General features: G+C 39.7%; 1 protein-coding gene across 4 annotated transcripts in view; it reads left to right on the forward strand.

The window, feature by feature from the left end:
- SEC24C (SEC24 homolog C, COPII coat complex component) overlaps window positions 1–17,254 on the forward strand; it is a 36,157-nt gene extending 18,903 nt beyond the window's left edge. For all 4 annotated transcript variants that reach the window (XM_063405846.1, XM_063405848.1, XM_063405847.1 and 1 more), the window contains 17 exons: window positions 1,291–1,402; window positions 2,195–2,322; window positions 3,137–3,275; window positions 5,161–5,276; window positions 6,575–6,699; window positions 6,956–7,147; window positions 8,163–8,256; window positions 9,931–10,047; window positions 10,525–10,695; window positions 11,065–11,161; window positions 11,425–11,570; window positions 11,954–12,092; window positions 12,892–13,010; window positions 13,383–13,562; window positions 14,202–14,393; window positions 14,817–14,906; window positions 15,112–17,254. In XM_063405846.1, coding sequence (XP_063261916.1) covers window positions 1,291–1,402; window positions 2,195–2,322; window positions 3,137–3,275; window positions 5,161–5,276; window positions 6,575–6,699; window positions 6,956–7,147; window positions 8,163–8,256; window positions 9,931–10,047; window positions 10,525–10,695; window positions 11,065–11,161; window positions 11,425–11,570; window positions 11,954–12,092; window positions 12,892–13,010; window positions 13,383–13,562; window positions 14,202–14,393; window positions 14,817–14,906; window positions 15,112–15,252 — 2,298 coding nt within the window. In that variant the 3' untranslated portion in view covers window positions 15,253–17,254. The remainder of the gene's footprint in view (window positions 1–1,290; window positions 1,403–2,194; window positions 2,323–3,136; window positions 3,276–5,160; window positions 5,277–6,574; window positions 6,700–6,955; window positions 7,148–8,162; window positions 8,257–9,930; window positions 10,048–10,524; window positions 10,696–11,064; window positions 11,162–11,424; window positions 11,571–11,953; window positions 12,093–12,891; window positions 13,011–13,382; window positions 13,563–14,201; window positions 14,394–14,816; window positions 14,907–15,111) is intronic.
- The last annotated feature ends 1,380 nt before the right edge of the window (window positions 17,255–18,634 follow it).

Below are 18,634 nucleotides of genomic sequence, written 5' to 3' on the forward strand. Positions count from 1 at the left end.
ACCAGTACAGGGCCAATGCTCTGGAGTTCTAAAACTGCAGATGAACTGTATGTTAATTCCTGATACAAAACTTCTAGTATCAGGCATGGGGAGCTATGAACATTCTCTCATTATCTGTGCTCATGCATAACCATTAAATTTTGAATTTGAAAATTTAATGTTTATGTTGGAGAATCTTATCTAAAGAAAGAAAAAAGCAGCTACCTTTTGGATTGGAAGACAAAAAAAAAAACTTACGGGTTTTTGTTACCCTGTGTCACTTCTTCCTTATCAGTCAAAGTTGATCATTTACCAGGTACCAGTGGTGGGATCCCCATCAGTCAGCCTGTAGACTTTTGAAACGGGACTAGATTTATTCTAGAGTAGTCACTGAAAATATGAGAGGCTCTCTGCTGGCAGCTTGCAATTTGTAGTGTGAGGGTGAAAGTTCTGCCCTACAAACTTCTGCATTTCAGAATTTACTCTAGGCAAAGGCAGGTGTGGTTGATGGCAAAATAAGAGCAGAAGAATGATGGCTAGCTTTAGTTCTTTCATTCAGTCACACTATGGAAATGTAGTTAGAACTGTGTACAACTACAAAGGTTAGTGAATATTTTAGTTAAGTGAAACTATTTAATACATTTCCATTATCTTAAGGAAATTTGCAGTTGTGAAGAATTTGAAATACCAAAAAATTTAAGATTTTTACAGGCTTCAAAGTTTGATATATTGACAAATCTGTTGAAATTACACTTTCTGCATTCCTAGAATTCAAATCACAAATCTTTGAGCACCACAAAGTAATAAAGATTTCCACCTGAGCTTGGAAGCCAGGGTCTTGGAAGTCCTTAGGCCAAAGTTAGAGTGGTTAGAAGTAAAGACATACTATGAAAACAGTGTGACTTTAATGGAAAGAAAAAGCCAGGTTACCTATAGGACTTCAGCTTGAGGTTTATAGAAGCTTCTAATTCTTATTTGACTAGAACTGTACAGGGGAATACTACCAAAAATTAATTTCTTAATCTGAGTTTCACTTTTTTGAGTTCAGGTCAGACTTTAAAATACAAAATATGCAGCTACTAAGAATAGTTGAGGAAAAATACTATTTGCAGCTTGTAATTTATTGTTAGTCATTAAGTACTACTTGAAATCAAACTGAGAGGTGACTGCTTGACAAAATTTTCTTGCTCTTCCTATTTTTAGAGATAGTAATGTTTGCCTCAGGTCCCCTTTTCACTGCCTTAGAGATTTTTTATTTTACAGTACTTTGAAACCAAGTACCACATAATAACATGGTATTTTCCATCACAGATTCAAGTGATTGAAGATGACAGAAATAACCGTGGGTCAGAACCATTTGTCACTGGAGTGAGAGGGCAGGTCCCACCTCTTGTTACTACAAATTTCTTGGTCAAGGATCAAGGTAAACTGTTTTTCTTTTCTTAAACAAACAAACAAAATGCAAATCCCAGAGGGTCAGTGACAGAACTATGTCTTTAAAGGAAACATGTATTTTACCAACAGAAGCTTAGTTTCAAGTCCTGCATTGATTTGATCTCAGTTTAGATTCTCCTGATTGTTTGGTAGCTAGCAACCAATTTGCAGGTAGAAAAAGTTTCCCAAGGCAGATACCAGGACAAGCATTAGCAGAGATATCAGAAAGCAACAAATGAAGCCTCTTGTGTATAGCTTTATAAAAAACATTTAAGAGCTGAAATCTACTAGAAGCAGCATTAAAATTGGACTGGCAATTGTATTATTTAAAATTAAGACGGATGTGAATTGGTCTGAGGACTCCGTAGAGAAAAGATATTTCATCTTTTAATTGCTGACACTTTTTTTGAGTTTTAAAGTTCCAGAAAAAACTTCAGAATCTGATTCTGCAATCAAGTATTTTACTCTTCAGCCAAAATTACAATTACTGTAAAACAGTAGAAATGTTTGAGTAGTTTTCTGTCTGCAGTATGTTTTAGTCTGTGAATATATGAAACAGAAATGCCTTTTTATAGGTTTGGGTTGACAGGGATTGTATGTAGTTAATCATGAGGAAGTATTTTATTTGGAATTCAAGTTTTCCCTAGATTAAAATGGAATATTTACCTATGCTCCTATTGTCTGTGGCTTAACGACATAACTTAAGGTATCTCTGTTTCTGTTCTTGAATATAAACGTAATTTGTACTGAAATTTGTGGGGCTTTTTTATTTGTTCCCCAGGTAATGCAAGCCCCCGCTACATCAGATGCACATCTTACAATATTCCCTGCACCTCTGACATGGCCAAACAATCCCAAGTTCCCCTGGCTGCCGTCATAAAGCCGCTGGCTGCCCTGCCGCCGGAGGAGGTGAGAAGCGTGCGTGGAGCCCTGTGTGCCACGCACACGCTGGGCAGGAGGGTGCCCTCAGGTGCAGCATTGAACAGACGTGCTTAGAAGGCACATTTAGGTGATGGGGACCAGGTAAACACTGATTCTCCAACAGGTGTGCAATAGATACCTGTAAAGCAGAAGAACCTTGTGTTCAAAACATGTAATATTTTGACTGCCGTGATAATTTTGGCTTTTTGCAGTAGCTGTCAAGCACTGGGACTAAATGACCAGAATCCTAGGATGGTCACAAAGGCACACACTTCCAGCTGATCTCAGTTTCTTTCTTAGTCTGAAGTATTTAAATGGTTGCTAATCATAGGTGTTAAGTCTTTTCTAGAATGCCAAGTTGTGAAATTGGATGAAAATGTATGAAACAGCACTAGTTTAGCTGTCTAATATGCATGTTAATGCACAGCACTGTGTGGGATGACAGCAGAAGCTGAGGACTGAGCACTGCTGAGCTGCACTTGTATTTCTGCCCTTTCTCTCTGTGGCAGAGAAATCTCTCTCTCTCTCTCTTATTTCCTTCTAGGTGTAATGTGTGGCTGTTGAGCGTTTTACCCACTCGTGTTTGGTTGCTGAGAACGTGAAAGCTCTGAGACTTTTACAGAGTTTGGCAATTTTTAAGTAGTCTGAATAGTCTCATAGTCTGCACTCTCTCCCACGGCTGCCAAATGCTAAATCCTATGCCTTGTACAGGGAGATAGAAGTGACCACACAATGCAGAGCGTAAAACTTTCTCATCATCACGAGACCTTTTTTTTCATGTTTTGTTCTCTTGCTTCCACAGGCCCTTCCTTATTTGGTAGACCATGGAGAATCCGGTCCCGTGCGGTGTAACAGGTGCAAAGCTTACATGTGCCCTTTCATGCAATTCATCGAAGGTGGAAGGAGGTTCCAGTGTTGTTTCTGCAGCTGTGTCACTGAGGGTAAGGTTCCTTCTGGAAATCCCTCTCTGGGCTCTATTGGAAAGGTCTTTGAACAAGATGCAGGCAAATAAATCTTCATCAGGTTATATGAATACTGTGATTTAGTATGTGTCTAGTCTTGTAAAAAATTATTGAAAGGCATGTTCAGTGTTCAGTTTTGAAATTGTGTTCAAAAAGGTGCTTATGCATTGTAGAATTGTAGCAAATTTTTAATAATGAGGTATTTGTAGCATAATGCCTGGTGGTTTGAAAGACTGTTGTATTTTCTTAGGGTATTTCAGAAGTATGGGGTTTTTGAACGGACTGAGATATAGATCTAGTCAATAGCATGTGTTAGGATTTCTTTTCTCACACAGCCTTTTTTTGTCTCACTAACACTCCTTAGAGACGAGATTGCAGTCAAATCTACTACAGCTGGAGAAGAGTGTTCAGTACAGGCCAGCAAATATTAGTTGCTCTTCTAAGTTAGTACAAAACATGGTTCCTTTTAAGCAGAAGTCACAGTGAGCTGTTCATAGCATGACATTTGTAGATTTGTTTTGAAGGCACAATGGAATGTAAGGTGCAACAAACCTTACAATGATGTTTTCAGTGTTCCATTTGGTGGCACTGATGGCTTTTAATGGACTGTTCTTACCACTTCAGTGTTTGTACTAACCAAAATGGGAATTTGAAATGGCCAACTTTAAATAACAATTTTGTCTGGTGATTTTCTGCCTGCATACAGTCCCTGTCCTACTCACTCAGCAGCTGTATGAAGGGCTGTACCTGTAACAACTGAGCAGAGGGAGAAAAGGGAGGGATGCTGAGACACTGCTGATGGAAGCAACACTGTGAAAACACAGTTGTACCTAAAACTTGAGAACAATTTTTGTGTTCTCCACAAATACCATCAGGCAGTTAGCTCGTATGGGATGTGTACTTGGAAACAAGAGTGATTACATATAGTCTTAATGATATCACTTTGTTTTCTTTTGAACTTTTAAAACTTGGAATGTTTAGAATAGTTTAAATGTGGTGAATAGTGTCATTCCAGGTAATCTCATTTTAGTCTCCCCTGGAGCTGCACAGGCAGCTGTACAGAGCTATATCAACAGCTATAGCTGGAATAAATTTTGTCACCCGAGCAGTTCTGCAGGAGGGAGTGCCTGTCATGGCAGTTCTTGGGGAACAAGGGAAATGCTTTGTTTCTGCAGCTGACTTTTGTAGGCAAAAATTTAGCTTAACTCCCAATTCATTTTCTGATACCTTGTACCAGCACAAAAGTACTGGGCATGTGTTTGCACTTCTGTTCCTCCTTCTTAATCCACTGTAGGAAGTACTCTGTCTATTCTGATGAAAAGATTATGGGAGTCTCTGCACACAAGAGTGCTGGAGGCTTTACTCTTGTGCAGCACAGGAAGGGAAAGAAAAAATAACTTATATAGCAAAATAAGGACCTCAGTATTGTAGTAAGCCTGACTTGAGTCAGTAATGATGTAGCCTTAGTTTGTCTCAAACTCTCATTTAAGTAATTTGTTACTGCTTATATGGGACCATTATATTTTCCTTTGGACTAGATCCTTCAGAATAATCCTAAAAGTGTATTGTAGTAATGTTTCTGATATGAAATGTAAAATGAGAATGCAAAGGAGATTCAAGGAAAGTATAGCAGTAACTATACTGTGTGCTGTCTGGTGTATGAGGCAAACTGGAATAAGTTTGTATTTTTTTGCTTTAATGGTATTCTTAAATTCCATGAATATTTTTAGTTCTTGTGTGCTAGCCCAGAGTGCTAGTTGACTTTCCTGGAATTTTGCTTGAAGCAGCTATTGTCATGTTGGCTCTCTAGTCACAGTGTTTATTCTGGGCATATCACTGACCTTAACGATTTTTCCTCTCCCAGTGCCACCTCACTACTTCCAACATTTGGATCATACTGGAAAGCGAGTAGATTTCTATGACCGACCTGAGTTATCGCTGGGGTCCTACGAGTTTCTAGCAACAGTTGACTATTGCAAGGTACAGTAGTACCTTCTAATTGCTGTATTTATTTTGCTTCTAAGTAAAAAGACCATTTTCTTAAAAGTAAGGAATACATGAATTGTCTGGGCCTGATTTCTAGCTGGCAGAAATAATTAACAGCATTAATCCAGCCCACTTTATTGTGTAAAACAACATGCTTGTTTGCTTACTTACAAAACCAGTGGAGGTCCTGATCACACATGACATAATATAATTTAATAGCTGTCTCTGTAATTGTTTTTCTAGGGCTATATAAGCAGCTAAAGCTGTTCTTACCTTAGGAATTCTCCAGAAGAGACTCCTGTGCAGTAGCCCTTGGCAGAAAAGGGACTTGTAGGGGCAGTTCAATGCAAGTAAAATAGTAACCATGCAATGTGCCATGTGTTCCCTAAGGCAGATGTTACCTATTGAGCATCAATTTCAAATACAGCCATAGTGATTAAAACCACAAGAACAGTGTGGAAATTTATATTTCAAAGCTGGTTTGCTTTTAAATTAAATATTTAAATAATAATTAACTTCTAAGGAGTAGGGAAAATATGTGCAAGGTATTTATTAAAGCAATTTATATCTCTGCTGAAATATTATGCTAAGGAAAATAAATGCCTAAATGTTGCATCTGAATTGATACTGGTTGCCTTCTAATGCCTCTGCTTTACTTTGAGTTAAGACAAAAAGTCCAATTATTTTCTGACAGCATAAGAAGAATTTTGAATCAAACAAGATCCAATCTTCATCGCTTTTTCTGGAAATTCTTCTGTTTTGCTTTTGTTCTGAGTGCTTGATCCAGTATGACCTATAGACTTCAGAAATCTATTGACTAAAACACATTCTTCATTTCCAAAGAAAGCCTGATTTTTAAGAAGGAAAAGGTTGTAATCCTTGGAGAGAAAAATCTTTTGCTTTATATTGGTGGAATCACCTGTGACAAGTCTGGTCAGGTTCCAAAGTCTTGAGAACTGGCAGAAATCTTCCCTCTCTACTTTTGCAATCTAACTTAGTCATGTAAATGGATTATTAGAACTGTTCTGCTCTGATAAAGTCAGTAAAAAAGTCAGTAAAGTCTCTGCTAAAGTCAGTCTGGGGCATTGAATACCAGTCCATTTCAAACATAGTACGATTACGTGTCTGTTAGTTGGAAAAGGATAGGAGAGTGAGCTGAAGAAACAGCTGCTGCTCATGCAGGTACATGAAAGCAACTAAGTTTTGACCAGCATTGATTTGTCTGTGTTAGGGAGTCATTACTTGAGCTGCATTACATGGCAATGGTGTGATTTCTTCCCTCTCTTCCACAGAATAATAAGTTTCCTAGTCCACCTGCTTTCATTTTTATGATTGATGTGTCTTACAATGCTGTGAAGAGTGGCTTAGTGAGGCTAATATGTGAAGAATTAAAGTCACTCCTAGATTATCTGCCCAGGTAGGTATATTGTGAACTACTATAGTCAATGCAAATGGGGGATGCTGTTACTCTTTCTCTTTAAAAATGCTAGAAATTAAAAAAGGATTTGATAATCCTGTCAAGCTTTTCCTCAGAAAAAGGCCAAGCAGAAATCTTTCTTGATAGCCTTACAGGTGAAAATAAATTTTACTTCCTTTCATTTTTCCCTTAATGTGTTGGTTATGTGTAATGATTTGTGTCTTCCTGGCTGTGAAGGCAAGTGTGTCTCTTGCAGGGAAGGGAACATGGAGGAGTCGGCCATTCGAGTGGGCTTTGTCACCTACAACAAAGTGTTACACTTCTATAACGTGAAGAGCTCGCTGGCACAGCCACAGATGATGGTGGTCTCAGATGTGGCAGATATGTTTGTGCCACTCCTTGATGGTTTTCTGGTGAATGTGAGTGAGTCCAGGACAGTTATTGCCAGGTAATTGATTTGCAACATGTGTAGTAAAATACTTGTTTGGTAGATTCAAATGTGCTTAATTGTCATGTTCAGTCACTCCATGTATTTTAACTTACTATACTCTTTGAGATTAAGCTAGCTCATTAGGATGGGGAAATGGAAGGGCTAAGGGATTATTTGGCTCATAATCCAGCATGGCAGAAAGTGTATATAAGGGGAATTAGTGCAGAAGGGCATTTCTGGGGAGAAAAAGGAAAAAACAAACAAAATCCAAGCTCAAAAAAAAAACCCCACCTAAAATAAAGCCACAACAAAACACAATGAGGATGATGCAGAGTGAAAGCTGAAAGTATACTGAATCATTGTCTTTAAGTCAACTGCTTAAATAACTGCAAACTGAGACAACAGGGGTGTCCAATTTTCTTTCTGTGGAGAAAACAGTAAGTGGGATAGAGAAGATAAAATCTGAAAGGAAAGAAAGAAGTTAGCAAAGTTTTGCCAAGCTATTTGCCATGTTACTTGAACTGTAATTAACCAATGGGTGTGTAGCTAACTAGAACAGGGAAATAGTCCTGGAATTGCATGTTTTTAGAGAAAATTTCCAGCCTGCTTTTTAATGCATTAAACAAGCCTAAATACAAAACTATGGATTAAACTTGTTAATCTTTGAGTAGTACACAAGATGCTTGGCAAACAGAGGCCAAATATTACTAGTATTTCCTAAGAGTTTACTTACCTATGTGTATGGGAATACATTAAAAGAAAAGAAATACAGAAGAGCTGTGGAATAGACATCAGTTGAGGCTATACAGAAGGCACTGAGGATATGGATAAGAGAAGCCAATGAAGAACAGTACAGCATTTTTTTCACAGATGAGATGCCAAATACTGTAAAAATTATGCAAATTCAGAGATATTTACAGTTAGAGACTTCTGTTTAAACCACCTCACTTTACAAATAATCAACTACACCTGTGTGGCTTGTCTTATTGCATAGGATCTTGAATTCCTCTTTTTTAACCTTGTTCTTTGCTAGTTTGCTGGATCAGATTCCAGAAATGTTTGCAGACACGAGAGAAACAGAAACTGTTTTCGCACCTGTGATTCAAGCAGGGCTGGAGGCGCTGAAGGTTAGTAAATGCATTTTTATGACAAATTGTTTTCAGCCAAGTACTCTGAAGTTCATATTCTGCTAACACACTCTAATAACACAATTGTAAAGATTTTGTAAGCTCCTTGTAGTAGATGCACTACATGTAGGGAGTACTTGGCTCATTCTTGAAGTGCATGAACCTTCTGTTTTGTGCAGCTATCTATATGTTTTTTACCCAATTCTTTTTAAAATATTTTTTTCAAACTGCAAGAATGCAGCTTACTCTCAGTTGTCTGTCTGGGTTTTGCTTTAAACACTTTACAGGAGAGAATAGACCCTCCAGCATTAAAAAAACAGGCGGTGGAATCTCATGGAGGTGTTCTGTAGTTTGGTGTCTTTTCAATCCTGTTTTCTGGTAGAATCTTAAATAAAGGGAGAGACTATAATCTGTTGAAGTTGCCTGCAACAATGTGCTAACCAAGTCAACTTTTCCTGAGGTTCTTCCATTCTAGTACTTCATCCAGACATAATTACATGCATGGTTTAACTCTGACTTGTATCTACTGATCAAATTGATTGCCTGTATGACTTCACCCCAAACTGTTGACACAGCTCCATTTGTTTGTCACATGAGTCAGAGAATCATTTTAGCTGGAAAAGACTTCTACGATAAGCCCAACCTTTACCAGTACTGCCAAGTCCTCCACTAACCATGTTCCTGAGTGAACACATCTTTTAAATACCTTCAGGAAGGGTAACTCCACCACTTCCCTGGGCAGCCTGTTCCAGTCTTTGACAACCCTTTCCATGAAGACATTTTCCCACTGTCTCATCTAAAACTCTGCTGCAACTTGAAGCCATTTCCTCTGGTCCTATCTCATATTACTTGGGAGAAGAGGCTGACTCCCACCTGGTTACAACCTCCTTTCAGGTAGTTGTAGAGAGCAAGGTGATCTCCCCTGAGCCTCCCTGTTCTCCAGGCTGGACAACCCGAGTTCCCTCACTCACTCCTCAGGCAAGGTGCTCCAGACCTTTAACCAGCTCCGTAGCCCTTCTCTGAACATGCTACAGCATCTCAGTGTCCTTGTAGTGAAGGGCCCAAAATGTCAAGGTGTAGCCTCACCACTGCTGAGTACAGAGGGAGTGATCCTTAGAAGTCTCTCTTAAACTCAGTCTTCGTTACAATTGGTCAATCAAGAAACAGTAAAAATTATAATTGACTTTTTACATACTGCATGTGTCAGCGTAAATAACCTATTGAATATTAGCTAGTGTTGGCATAGGGTGTTGATTTAAAATTACTGATCTGGTGAAGCTCAGATTATAAAATTCTTTGCCATTTCCGTGACTTTTTTCCACAAATTCAGTAGCTGCAAATCATGGAAGACCATGCAACATGTTTGCACAAAGCCTTTTGTAACTGGGTCCTGCTTACTGTTCTGTCTCCTTGGAGAAAGTCCTTTTCTCCCTGCTGTGGAATTAGCACAAATCCAGTAGAACCTGAACTTGCTTTTCTGTAACTGACCAGGAATTTGTGCTTCCTCTGTAGGACTCCAGTCACATAACTGAGTGACAGTGGGCCTGTGTGTCTGCTAGAGTCACCCTGACATTAAAACAGTGATGAGGTTGCTTGAATGTTCTTGAATCCCAGCTTCCCTTACAATTTTTGTAAATGTTTCTAACCTCTGCTATTGCACTCACTCTCCTGCAGGCAGCTGAGTGTGCTGGCAAGCTCTTCATTTTCCACACCTCCCTGCCCATCGCAGAGGCTCCAGGGAAGTTGAAGAACAGGGATGATAGGAAACTGATCAACACAGATAAGGAGAAGGTAATAATGGTTTGCTGAACCCCTACATAAGGGTGTATATTATGCTCTTTATGGAATAAAATAACTGAAACAGCATTTTAAAAATTACAAGGATAGCACATACTGTAACAGTCCCAGCTAATATCTTTTAACATTCCACTTTTATCTTCTGTTCTCAAGCAGGGCTATGGAGAGTTGACACATAAGGACAGCTCTAGTCTGAGAACAAGAAGAGTTAGCTCTAGATTATTACACAGGGTAAAATACCAAATCTGGGTTAAAGTAAATGTACTGAATTTACAATTAAAGCAAAATGTGCCGTAATTTTCATAATAATTAACAGTTCTTCAAAGGCAAAGTCAGGGAGAACTTAGATGATTCTGCTTTCCCTGAAGAAAGACTTAAAGTATAAAAGAGTATTGACTGGGATTATAAACTGGATCTCACTTCGCTTTTTGTGCACAAACTTCTGATGTCATCTCTGATTTCCTTTTGTAGACTTTGTTTCAACCACAGACAAGCTTTTACAACAACCTGGCCAAGGACTGTGTGGCCCAGGGCTGCTGTGTGGATCTGTTCCTGTTTCCAAACCAGTATTTGGATGTGGCGACCCTGGGTGTGGTACCTTACCAGACAGGAGGCTCCATTTATAAGTATGCGTACTTCCAGGTAGGAGAGACATTGACTCAGGCTGTGTCTGATCCAAGGAAGAATTATTGTTTAGCTGAGAGTCCTTTTTTCATAGTGGGAACCAGAGTGAAGAAGTAGTTCTTTGGAAGTAAATGGCTACTTAAATTCCAAGATAATCAGCAAAATGGTTTGGTAGCTTTGTGTCTTTATACAAACATCTCTGTTAATAACAAAACCCAACAGGAAGAGCTAGGCTGTTACCTCTTAGCACAGGATTTTATTAGCAGGCCACTGAGCCTGATATCATTTTAAAGTAAGACCACAGGAGGTAGTAGGTGGTTTTAAATTACTTTATGAAGCTGGTCTGATTTATGGAAGTGTTAACTTCAATTATTGCTTGCCTTCTAGCTGGAGACAGACCAGTACAGATTCCTGAATGACTTGAGGAGGGATGTCCAGAAAGAAGTGGGATTTGATGCTGTGATGAGAGTGCGCACAAGCACAGGTGGGTGTTAACATGGAGGAATCTTAATAAATTGACCACTTCAAGCATGGCTCATGGGGAAGAAAGAAATTTTCCTGTAATTTAAAACACATGATGACTAGGCTATTCCAAAAGCTAAAGCTTTGGAATTCTAAGACTTTTGATGAGACTGCAAAGATCCCTGCTGAAATCTGTCAGGATAACTTGGTGTCAGGATCAAAAGGGTGACTGTCTTGGTATGCTGTTGAAAATGGTGGTTCATGTTGGGTTTTTCCCTCTTTTAGGTATTAGAGCAACTGACTTTTTTGGAGCTTTCTATATGAGCAACACAACTGATGTAGAAATGGCAGGTCTGGACTGTGATAAAACAATCACAGTGGAATTCAAGCATGATGATAAATTGAGTGAAGACAGTGGTGCACTGCTTCAGGTGAGGGAGGAGGCTTTGTGGAAGTGAGTTGACAATTGAACTGAATTATTAGACGCTTCTTCAAAGAATTGTTTATCCTTTCTTTTTGCATCTTACCATACCCTTCCAGCATACTTATTCTGAGGGTGACCTAGACTGCTTCAAACTACAGTCCTGTTTTCTAAGACCAGGTTCCTTAATACAACTGCTAAAATTGCTGCTTGTTACCTTTCATTGACCCTGATTCTTAGCATGTACTTCTAGTTTATTGTCCAAGTCTTACGTAGTTACCTTATTTGTTATGCATCTGAGTCCTGGTTTTTAATGAAGTATATTCTAGCCCTGCCCTTCTTATTGTAGCAGGACCTCATTTCTGTGTCTGCTGGCATTTTTGTCTCCTGCAGTGTGCCCTGCTGTATACAAGCTGTGCAGGACAGCGCCGACTCCGCATTCACAACCTCTCCTTGAACTGCTGCACGCAGCTTGCTGACCTCTATCGGAACTGTGAGACCGACACCCTCATCAACTACCTGGCTAAGTATGGTAAGGGTGACTGTGGGAACGAGAGCTGCAGCCTTTGGCTGCTGCTAAAATGCCTGCTTGGTCACCCAAGGACACCTGGTTGTTCTTCCTGCTTCAAATGTCGGGTGGCAGCGCTGACACTTCAGTCAGTTATGGGAAAGAGCATAAAGCTGTGATGATTGTATTGCTGCTTAGGATGAGAGGTACGGATGGAGGGTGTAGGCTTATTCTTGGTACAAATTCCTTTCTAAATGTTTTTAATAACAGTTTGTATTGCCAGCTGTCTGAATTCATCCTTATATTTATTTTGGGACTGTTTTAGTTCATTCCTTAAGTGTTGCAGAATTTTTCTCTGGCAATAGGAAATGGTGGCCCTTTTTCATAGATGTGGGTTAAATGTCATACATTTATGCCTGTACCATATTTACCCTTTCTAGCCTAGAAAGCCAATGAACATTGAGAGTTGTGTATGTTTATTGCCATTAAAATGAAAGAAACAGTCCATTTTCAGACCATTAATGGAAGATGGCCAGTCTGTAAAAGGAGTTTTCATAGAATGCCATATTTCCAATTATGATAAGTATATTTTAAGTACATAGGAGATAGAGAGTTCAAGATTATGTAATAAAATGGAGTAAATGAGCTTCTTCAGGTTTTCAGTAGGAATATATCATCATTTTCCTGCAAGTTTGAAGCGGGAAGAATAAAGGCTTCTGTAAAAACCAGTTGTTTAGATTTCCTTTGTGGAAGCAGTGTTGGGGTTTTGCTGTTCATGAGCAATCACTTGACAGCAGTCCATCTCTTTCCTCTCTCTGTGCAGCATATCGTGGAGTCCTGAGCAGTCCAGTGAAGACTGTACGAGATTCACTGATCAACCAGTGTGCCCAGATCCTAGCCTGCTATCGAAAGAACTGTGCTAGTCCCTCTTCTGCTGGCCAGGTAAACTCCAGTGCTTCCACTTGAATCCCAGCCTTAGAAATTAAAAAGTGAGGACAGCTGCTTCTTACTTAGCCTGCTCAAAAAAAGGCAATTCCTTTTGTCGGCGGAAATTTGCAAAGAGGAAAGTAGATATGCTACTACAGTAAAACTGTAGTTGAGAATGGCTTCTTGGACATCTGTCTGAGCCCAGGGAGCACTGCCTGCTTCAGGGAAAGGTTCTGTTTCTTTTGCACTCCATGAAATAAGTAGACTATCAGCTTTCACTCCTCACGGCTGCACCACATCTTGTTGGTTCATGCAAGCCTCATTTTGTCAAACATAGGCTTACTCAGCTAGACTGCTGACCAGCTCCTGTCTGCTTGTGACTTTTAGCTCATCCTCCCCGAATGCATGAAGCTGCTTCCTGTGTACTTGAACTGTGTGTTGAAGAGTGACGTTCTTCAGCCTGGCCCGGAGGTGACAACGGATGACCGTGCCTACATCCGTCAGCTAGTGACATCCATGGATGTGGCTGAAACAAATGTTTTCTTTTATCCCAGGCTTTTGCCTCTGGTGAGTAATTCAAGATCTTCTTAGCACTTGGGGCTTGCTGTTGGTTCACTGACTCGTCTTAAGGACTGGCATTTATATTTTAGCAAGGGAGAGTGATTTGAGAAGTATTTGGGGATCTGTCATCTCTTGAGATATTTCACTTAATTTTGCTCAGCATTCCTGTGTCTTGTGAATTTCTTGGGGGATGCTTTTCTCCTGAGCTGTAAGCATCTGACTAGTGGCAAAGAAGACACTTTGGACTCTTTCATAGTCTTTTTAAAAAGTCCTAAAGCTTACAACTTTTTATAGTAATTTTCATCATTGCAAGGTAACTCCACGTACTGTTCTGACTTTTCATTATCATAGTTACTGGAATAATACTAAAAACTAATTACATTCCTACTCCAAGAGGTGATATTTGAACTTGAGTCTTTTCACAAAAGCCTTATGTTCTGTTTTGTTGACCAAGAGTCTCTGAACTGCTTCTGAGTCACTTTGAGTGATAAAACTAAGGAAGATGCTACTTCAGTCACAATTATTGCAGTCTTGAGAGTCCTAGAAATGAGAAGGGTCTTCATGGCAGAAATTCTCAGGACTTCATAAGATGTTACTGTTTTATAACCTTTATTTTACTTTAATTTTTATTTCCCTGTAAAACAGACCAAAGCAGATGTTGACAGTGATTCCCTGCCAGCAGCCATTCGGAACTCGGAGGAGCGTCTGTCCAAGGGTGACATCTACCTGCTGGAGAATGGGCTGAACATCTTCGTGTGGGTGGGAGTCAGCGTGCAGCAAGGCCTGATCCAGAACCTCTTTGGAGTGTCATCCTTCAGTCAAATCAGCAATGCCTTGGTGAGCTGGATGGCAGTGTGGGACTGGAGTCTGTGCCAGTCAACCAAAACTTAAAGCAATGAGAAAGTCAGTAGAAAAAATAGCATTTCACTTTCCATAACAGAAATGAGAGAAGCACAGATATGTGAAACTAGCAGAAATGTTGATAGTCTGAGCATGTCAAGCATGCTTTTGCCTAGGTTTATTTGAAAAGTCATATCATTAACAGTCAAGAGAGCAGTTGATATCTAAATGAAATAATTAACTTGCCATTAATTCTGATTTCATGTTATATTCTCTTTTAAGTAGTTGAAGTCAAAGAGATTGTATGCTAATGGAGGTAGGTATTTCTCTACCCTTATACAGGATGCCAAAACTGCTGACTTTTGTTTCACATTGCTCTATTTCCCAAGACTAATGGGAATTGGATATCTTTCATTCCAGAGTACCCTGCCAGTCTTGGAAAACCCCTTTTCAAAGAAAGTGCGATCCATTGTTGATATGCTTCAAGGGCAGAGATCCCGCTACATGAAGGTAAAATATGTCCTCATTTACAGCTTTAAATCTCCTTCCCTCTTAGTAGAGTCAGGTAATGCCTGGTGATGCTGCAGTCCTGAACATATTCTTCTCAATCTCATAAAACATTATTCAAAGCTTTCAAGAATCTGAAAATAAATTTCACTAATTGTAATATCTACTCACTGTTGGTTTTGTTTTTGTTTTCTTTGGTTTTTTGTAGTTGATAGTTGTGAAGCAAGAAGATAAGCTGGAAATGCTGTTCAGACACTTCCTAGTTGAGGACAAGAGCCTGAGTGGGGGAGCTTCATATGTGGACTTCCTGTGTCACATGCACAAGGAGATTCGGCAGCTACTGAGCTAGAGGAGTGAGTGGTGCTAGAACTCAGCAGTGACATTTCAGTCTCCACTAATGACCTGATCAGAAGGCCCAGCGCCCTCAAACAGGACAACATAGAAATCTGTACAATTCCATAATTTTTAATACACATTGCATAAGCAGAAATCCTTTCAACCTTTCCCAATCCCATACAAGAGATGAAATATTTTCCTGGTGAGGGCTAAAAAAAAAAGAGGCCTTTGATACCAGGTCTTTTATTTGCATTTAAATTGTTTCCTGTGCTTGGCAGGAGTTCACCCCCCACCCCACCCCATGCTCGCTAATCCTGTTGTAATGAATGTAGGGTTTTTTTCAGTTCACTGTACATGATTCAACATTGGGTGAAAAAGCGATAACTCTTCAAAATTTCTGGTAGCTGCTGTGCATTTGTGTGGGTGTGTGTGCATGCCCCAAGTGTGAAAGGGATGCACAGGTGGGGAGGACAAGAGGCAGGTCAGGTGATGGGAGCTGGAGCAGTAAAACATTTTGTGTCTCCTGTAAAGAGGGAAACATAATCTGTCAGAGCACAGATGTATCGTGTGGCTGTCCGAACCAGAAAGCCATGAAATGTAAAATGAGTGGTAAGCCAGGAGGCAGCAGGGCAAACTTCTTTCCACAATCTTCCCAGTACTATAGTTTGCTGTGCAGAACTGTAATGGAGTAATCAATAGTTCAGTGGGCAAAAATCAACAGCTTCTGAACAGTGTAGGGGTAGAGACGGTACTTCCTGGTGACGTGTGTGGTGACTTCTTTCTTCCTCATTGCACAGCTCTGTATTGTCCTACTCAATCCGTGTTCCATGACCTCTCCTGCACAGTTTACCTGTCTGTCAGATGGTGGTGGGAACAAGAGCTTCTTAACCTTAAGCAGAAAATACTTCTAACAAGGTGATGGGGGACTGTGTAGGAACTGGATGTTAAGGAAGTGGCCATTTTCAACCATATTTTTGTGAATCATAGCAAACAAGCAGGAATTTGATTTATACTGACATGTTTTTGAGATGGCTTTGTACCCTGGATGACAAGGAAGGGGATACAAAACATTAAGATTTAGACTGTACTGTAATAGGTATTGCAAGTACCTGGTTTGGGTTATTGACAGCACCTGGGCCATAGCAAAGAGTTTCATTACTGGATGTTTATACCCTCCCACATTCTAGCTACTGATCAGCTTACACAAAACCTTTTATAAGTCTGTTTGTTAAACTAAAATACCTCAGACAGATTAATCCATCCACTTTGGCTCTCTGCTGCTCCATTTTGCAAGGGTGGATGAGAAGACTCCTGTGAAGAGGGAGCTGGTATAATTGAATTCGGAATTCTAAGGGCTTCGTTTATTCACTTTAGAAAGGGGGCTTGTAAATTTTAACTTGAACACTTAACAGGTGTTCTTCCAGTACCCAGGAGTTTAAGCTACCAATAGCACTAAAAGTGAAAGGAAGAATGTGCATGGATTAGAGAACGTGTTTTCTGGGCTTGATATTTCATAGGAAAGTCCTTGTTAAGATCAGAAAAACATCTGGCTGTGGTTTTAGTTCCAAATCCTGTAGCATGTATATAAATCCATTATTCTTCTAATGCTGCTAGTTTGTCTTCCCTCCCATCACTACACAGAAAGGGGAACATGAAAATTGTAATGGAGAAACTCTTTCAAGATGTAGTTGACAAAACTTTCAGCGTTTTTGTATGAATGTGGCTGACTTTTTACTCCATGTACTGCCTCCAGCCAAAAAATCTAGAGGATTTTTAATCAGAGGGGGAAAAAAGAACTTCCCAGAAATATAATGCACAGCAACCACAGACTTCCATAAATACTAATTTCTAGTATTAATGTTGGGGGGTGTGGGGGTGGAAATGAAATCATGAATGAACCTTTCATTTTCTTCACTTGTTTTTCCAATGCATCTTTTAATTTGTAAAGAAATAAAAATATATTAAGATGTATTTTATGTCATTGTTAGTAAATAAACACAGCTTATTTTTCCAAACCCTGTATTTTGCGGGAGGGGGGAAATGGGAAGGGCTGAAGTCTAGCTCATTGATCCTTTACAATCCAATCTTCTACTAACCAAGTTCAGTCTTTTTTGTCATTGTTATTCACACTGAATGATAAGAAATTCAACAAGAGTCAACAGACAAAAGGTACTGTTTAATCTCAGTGTTCCTTTATTTACGTGATTGGTTTTTGACTTTCTGCCCTGTCTGAACTTCCATTTCACAAAGAAATTCCCTTTTTTGCTAGCACAACTTGAGTCATTGATTGGGTGGGGGTTTTTTTGTCTACTTAGGCAAATACTGTTCTTACCTTATGTCAAGTTAATGACTTATGTAGTCTTAAAAGAGCTCATATTTCAGAGTTAAGGGTACCTGGTTGAATTGGTTGGGGAGCGGGGTTTGGTTTGGTTTAGGGTTTTTTTGGTGTGGGTTTTTTTGGGGGGTGGGGGAGTGGTGGGGTTTTTTTTCTGGGAGTGTTGCTAATTGCAAAAATAAAGTTCAGAGTGAACTGGCAGTGTTATTTTGACTGTACCCATGAATATTGCTGTTGTACAGTTTGCTGATAACCTTATAACATCTGTATGAAAGCACAAGACAATCATTGCTAAATATCCAATAATACTAAATTTGCTGTAGAATGTTTTTGAGATTCCTTTCCTATCGAATGTACATTATGTCCGGAATCTGCCACAGAACTGGTGTGGTAATGATGGGCCTTGTGGATGTTGTACATTAATGGTGTGGAGTACATTGTGCAGCACGTTGTGATGCTGGTGGAAATGGCCTTGGGGAGCCGTGTCTGTCACCTTCTCTCCAGCCCCAGTGGAGGATGCTGTGGTGCTCTCGGAGCAGCCCGAGCAGTGTCTGCACCTGACTTTTCAAAGGAAAGGAAAAACTATTCCCTCTTTAACTTGTTTCTAACACAGCTGAAGAACAATTCTTTGCCTCATGCCCATACTAACTAATGTCCTGTATTATAACTGATAATTCATAAATACTATATTATCTCTTAAGAAGTTAATGTGAAGCTTTTAGCAATTGTGTACCTGAGCCAACTGAGTGGTAATTCTAGAATATGTCTGTTGGATTTACATAGTGTAGCCCAAACCACTTTCTCATTTACAGAATATTTTAATAATGTAGGAATTATTCAAGGTTGGTATAGAACAGCAGCTTTCAAGAGAGCTTTAAAACTACCTGTAGATATTAAAAAAACCAAAAACCAAACAGAAGATTTGTTAGTAAGAGGTGTTTTCTGTTCCTTCCCTTTGTGGTCTCCAGCAGGAGCGGAGCTGGGTGCTCTTTCCTGTGGCAGCTGGCCGCTTGCTTGGTGCAGGAGCCCTCTCTCTCTGCAGGTGCGTGCGGTGGCGGCG

The sequence above is a fragment of the Prinia subflava genome, chromosome 9 (assembly GCF_021018805.1).
Source record: "Prinia subflava isolate CZ2003 ecotype Zambia chromosome 9, Cam_Psub_1.2, whole genome shotgun sequence".
In the NCBI taxonomy this organism is placed as follows: domain Eukaryota; kingdom Metazoa; phylum Chordata; class Aves; order Passeriformes; family Cisticolidae; genus Prinia; species Prinia subflava.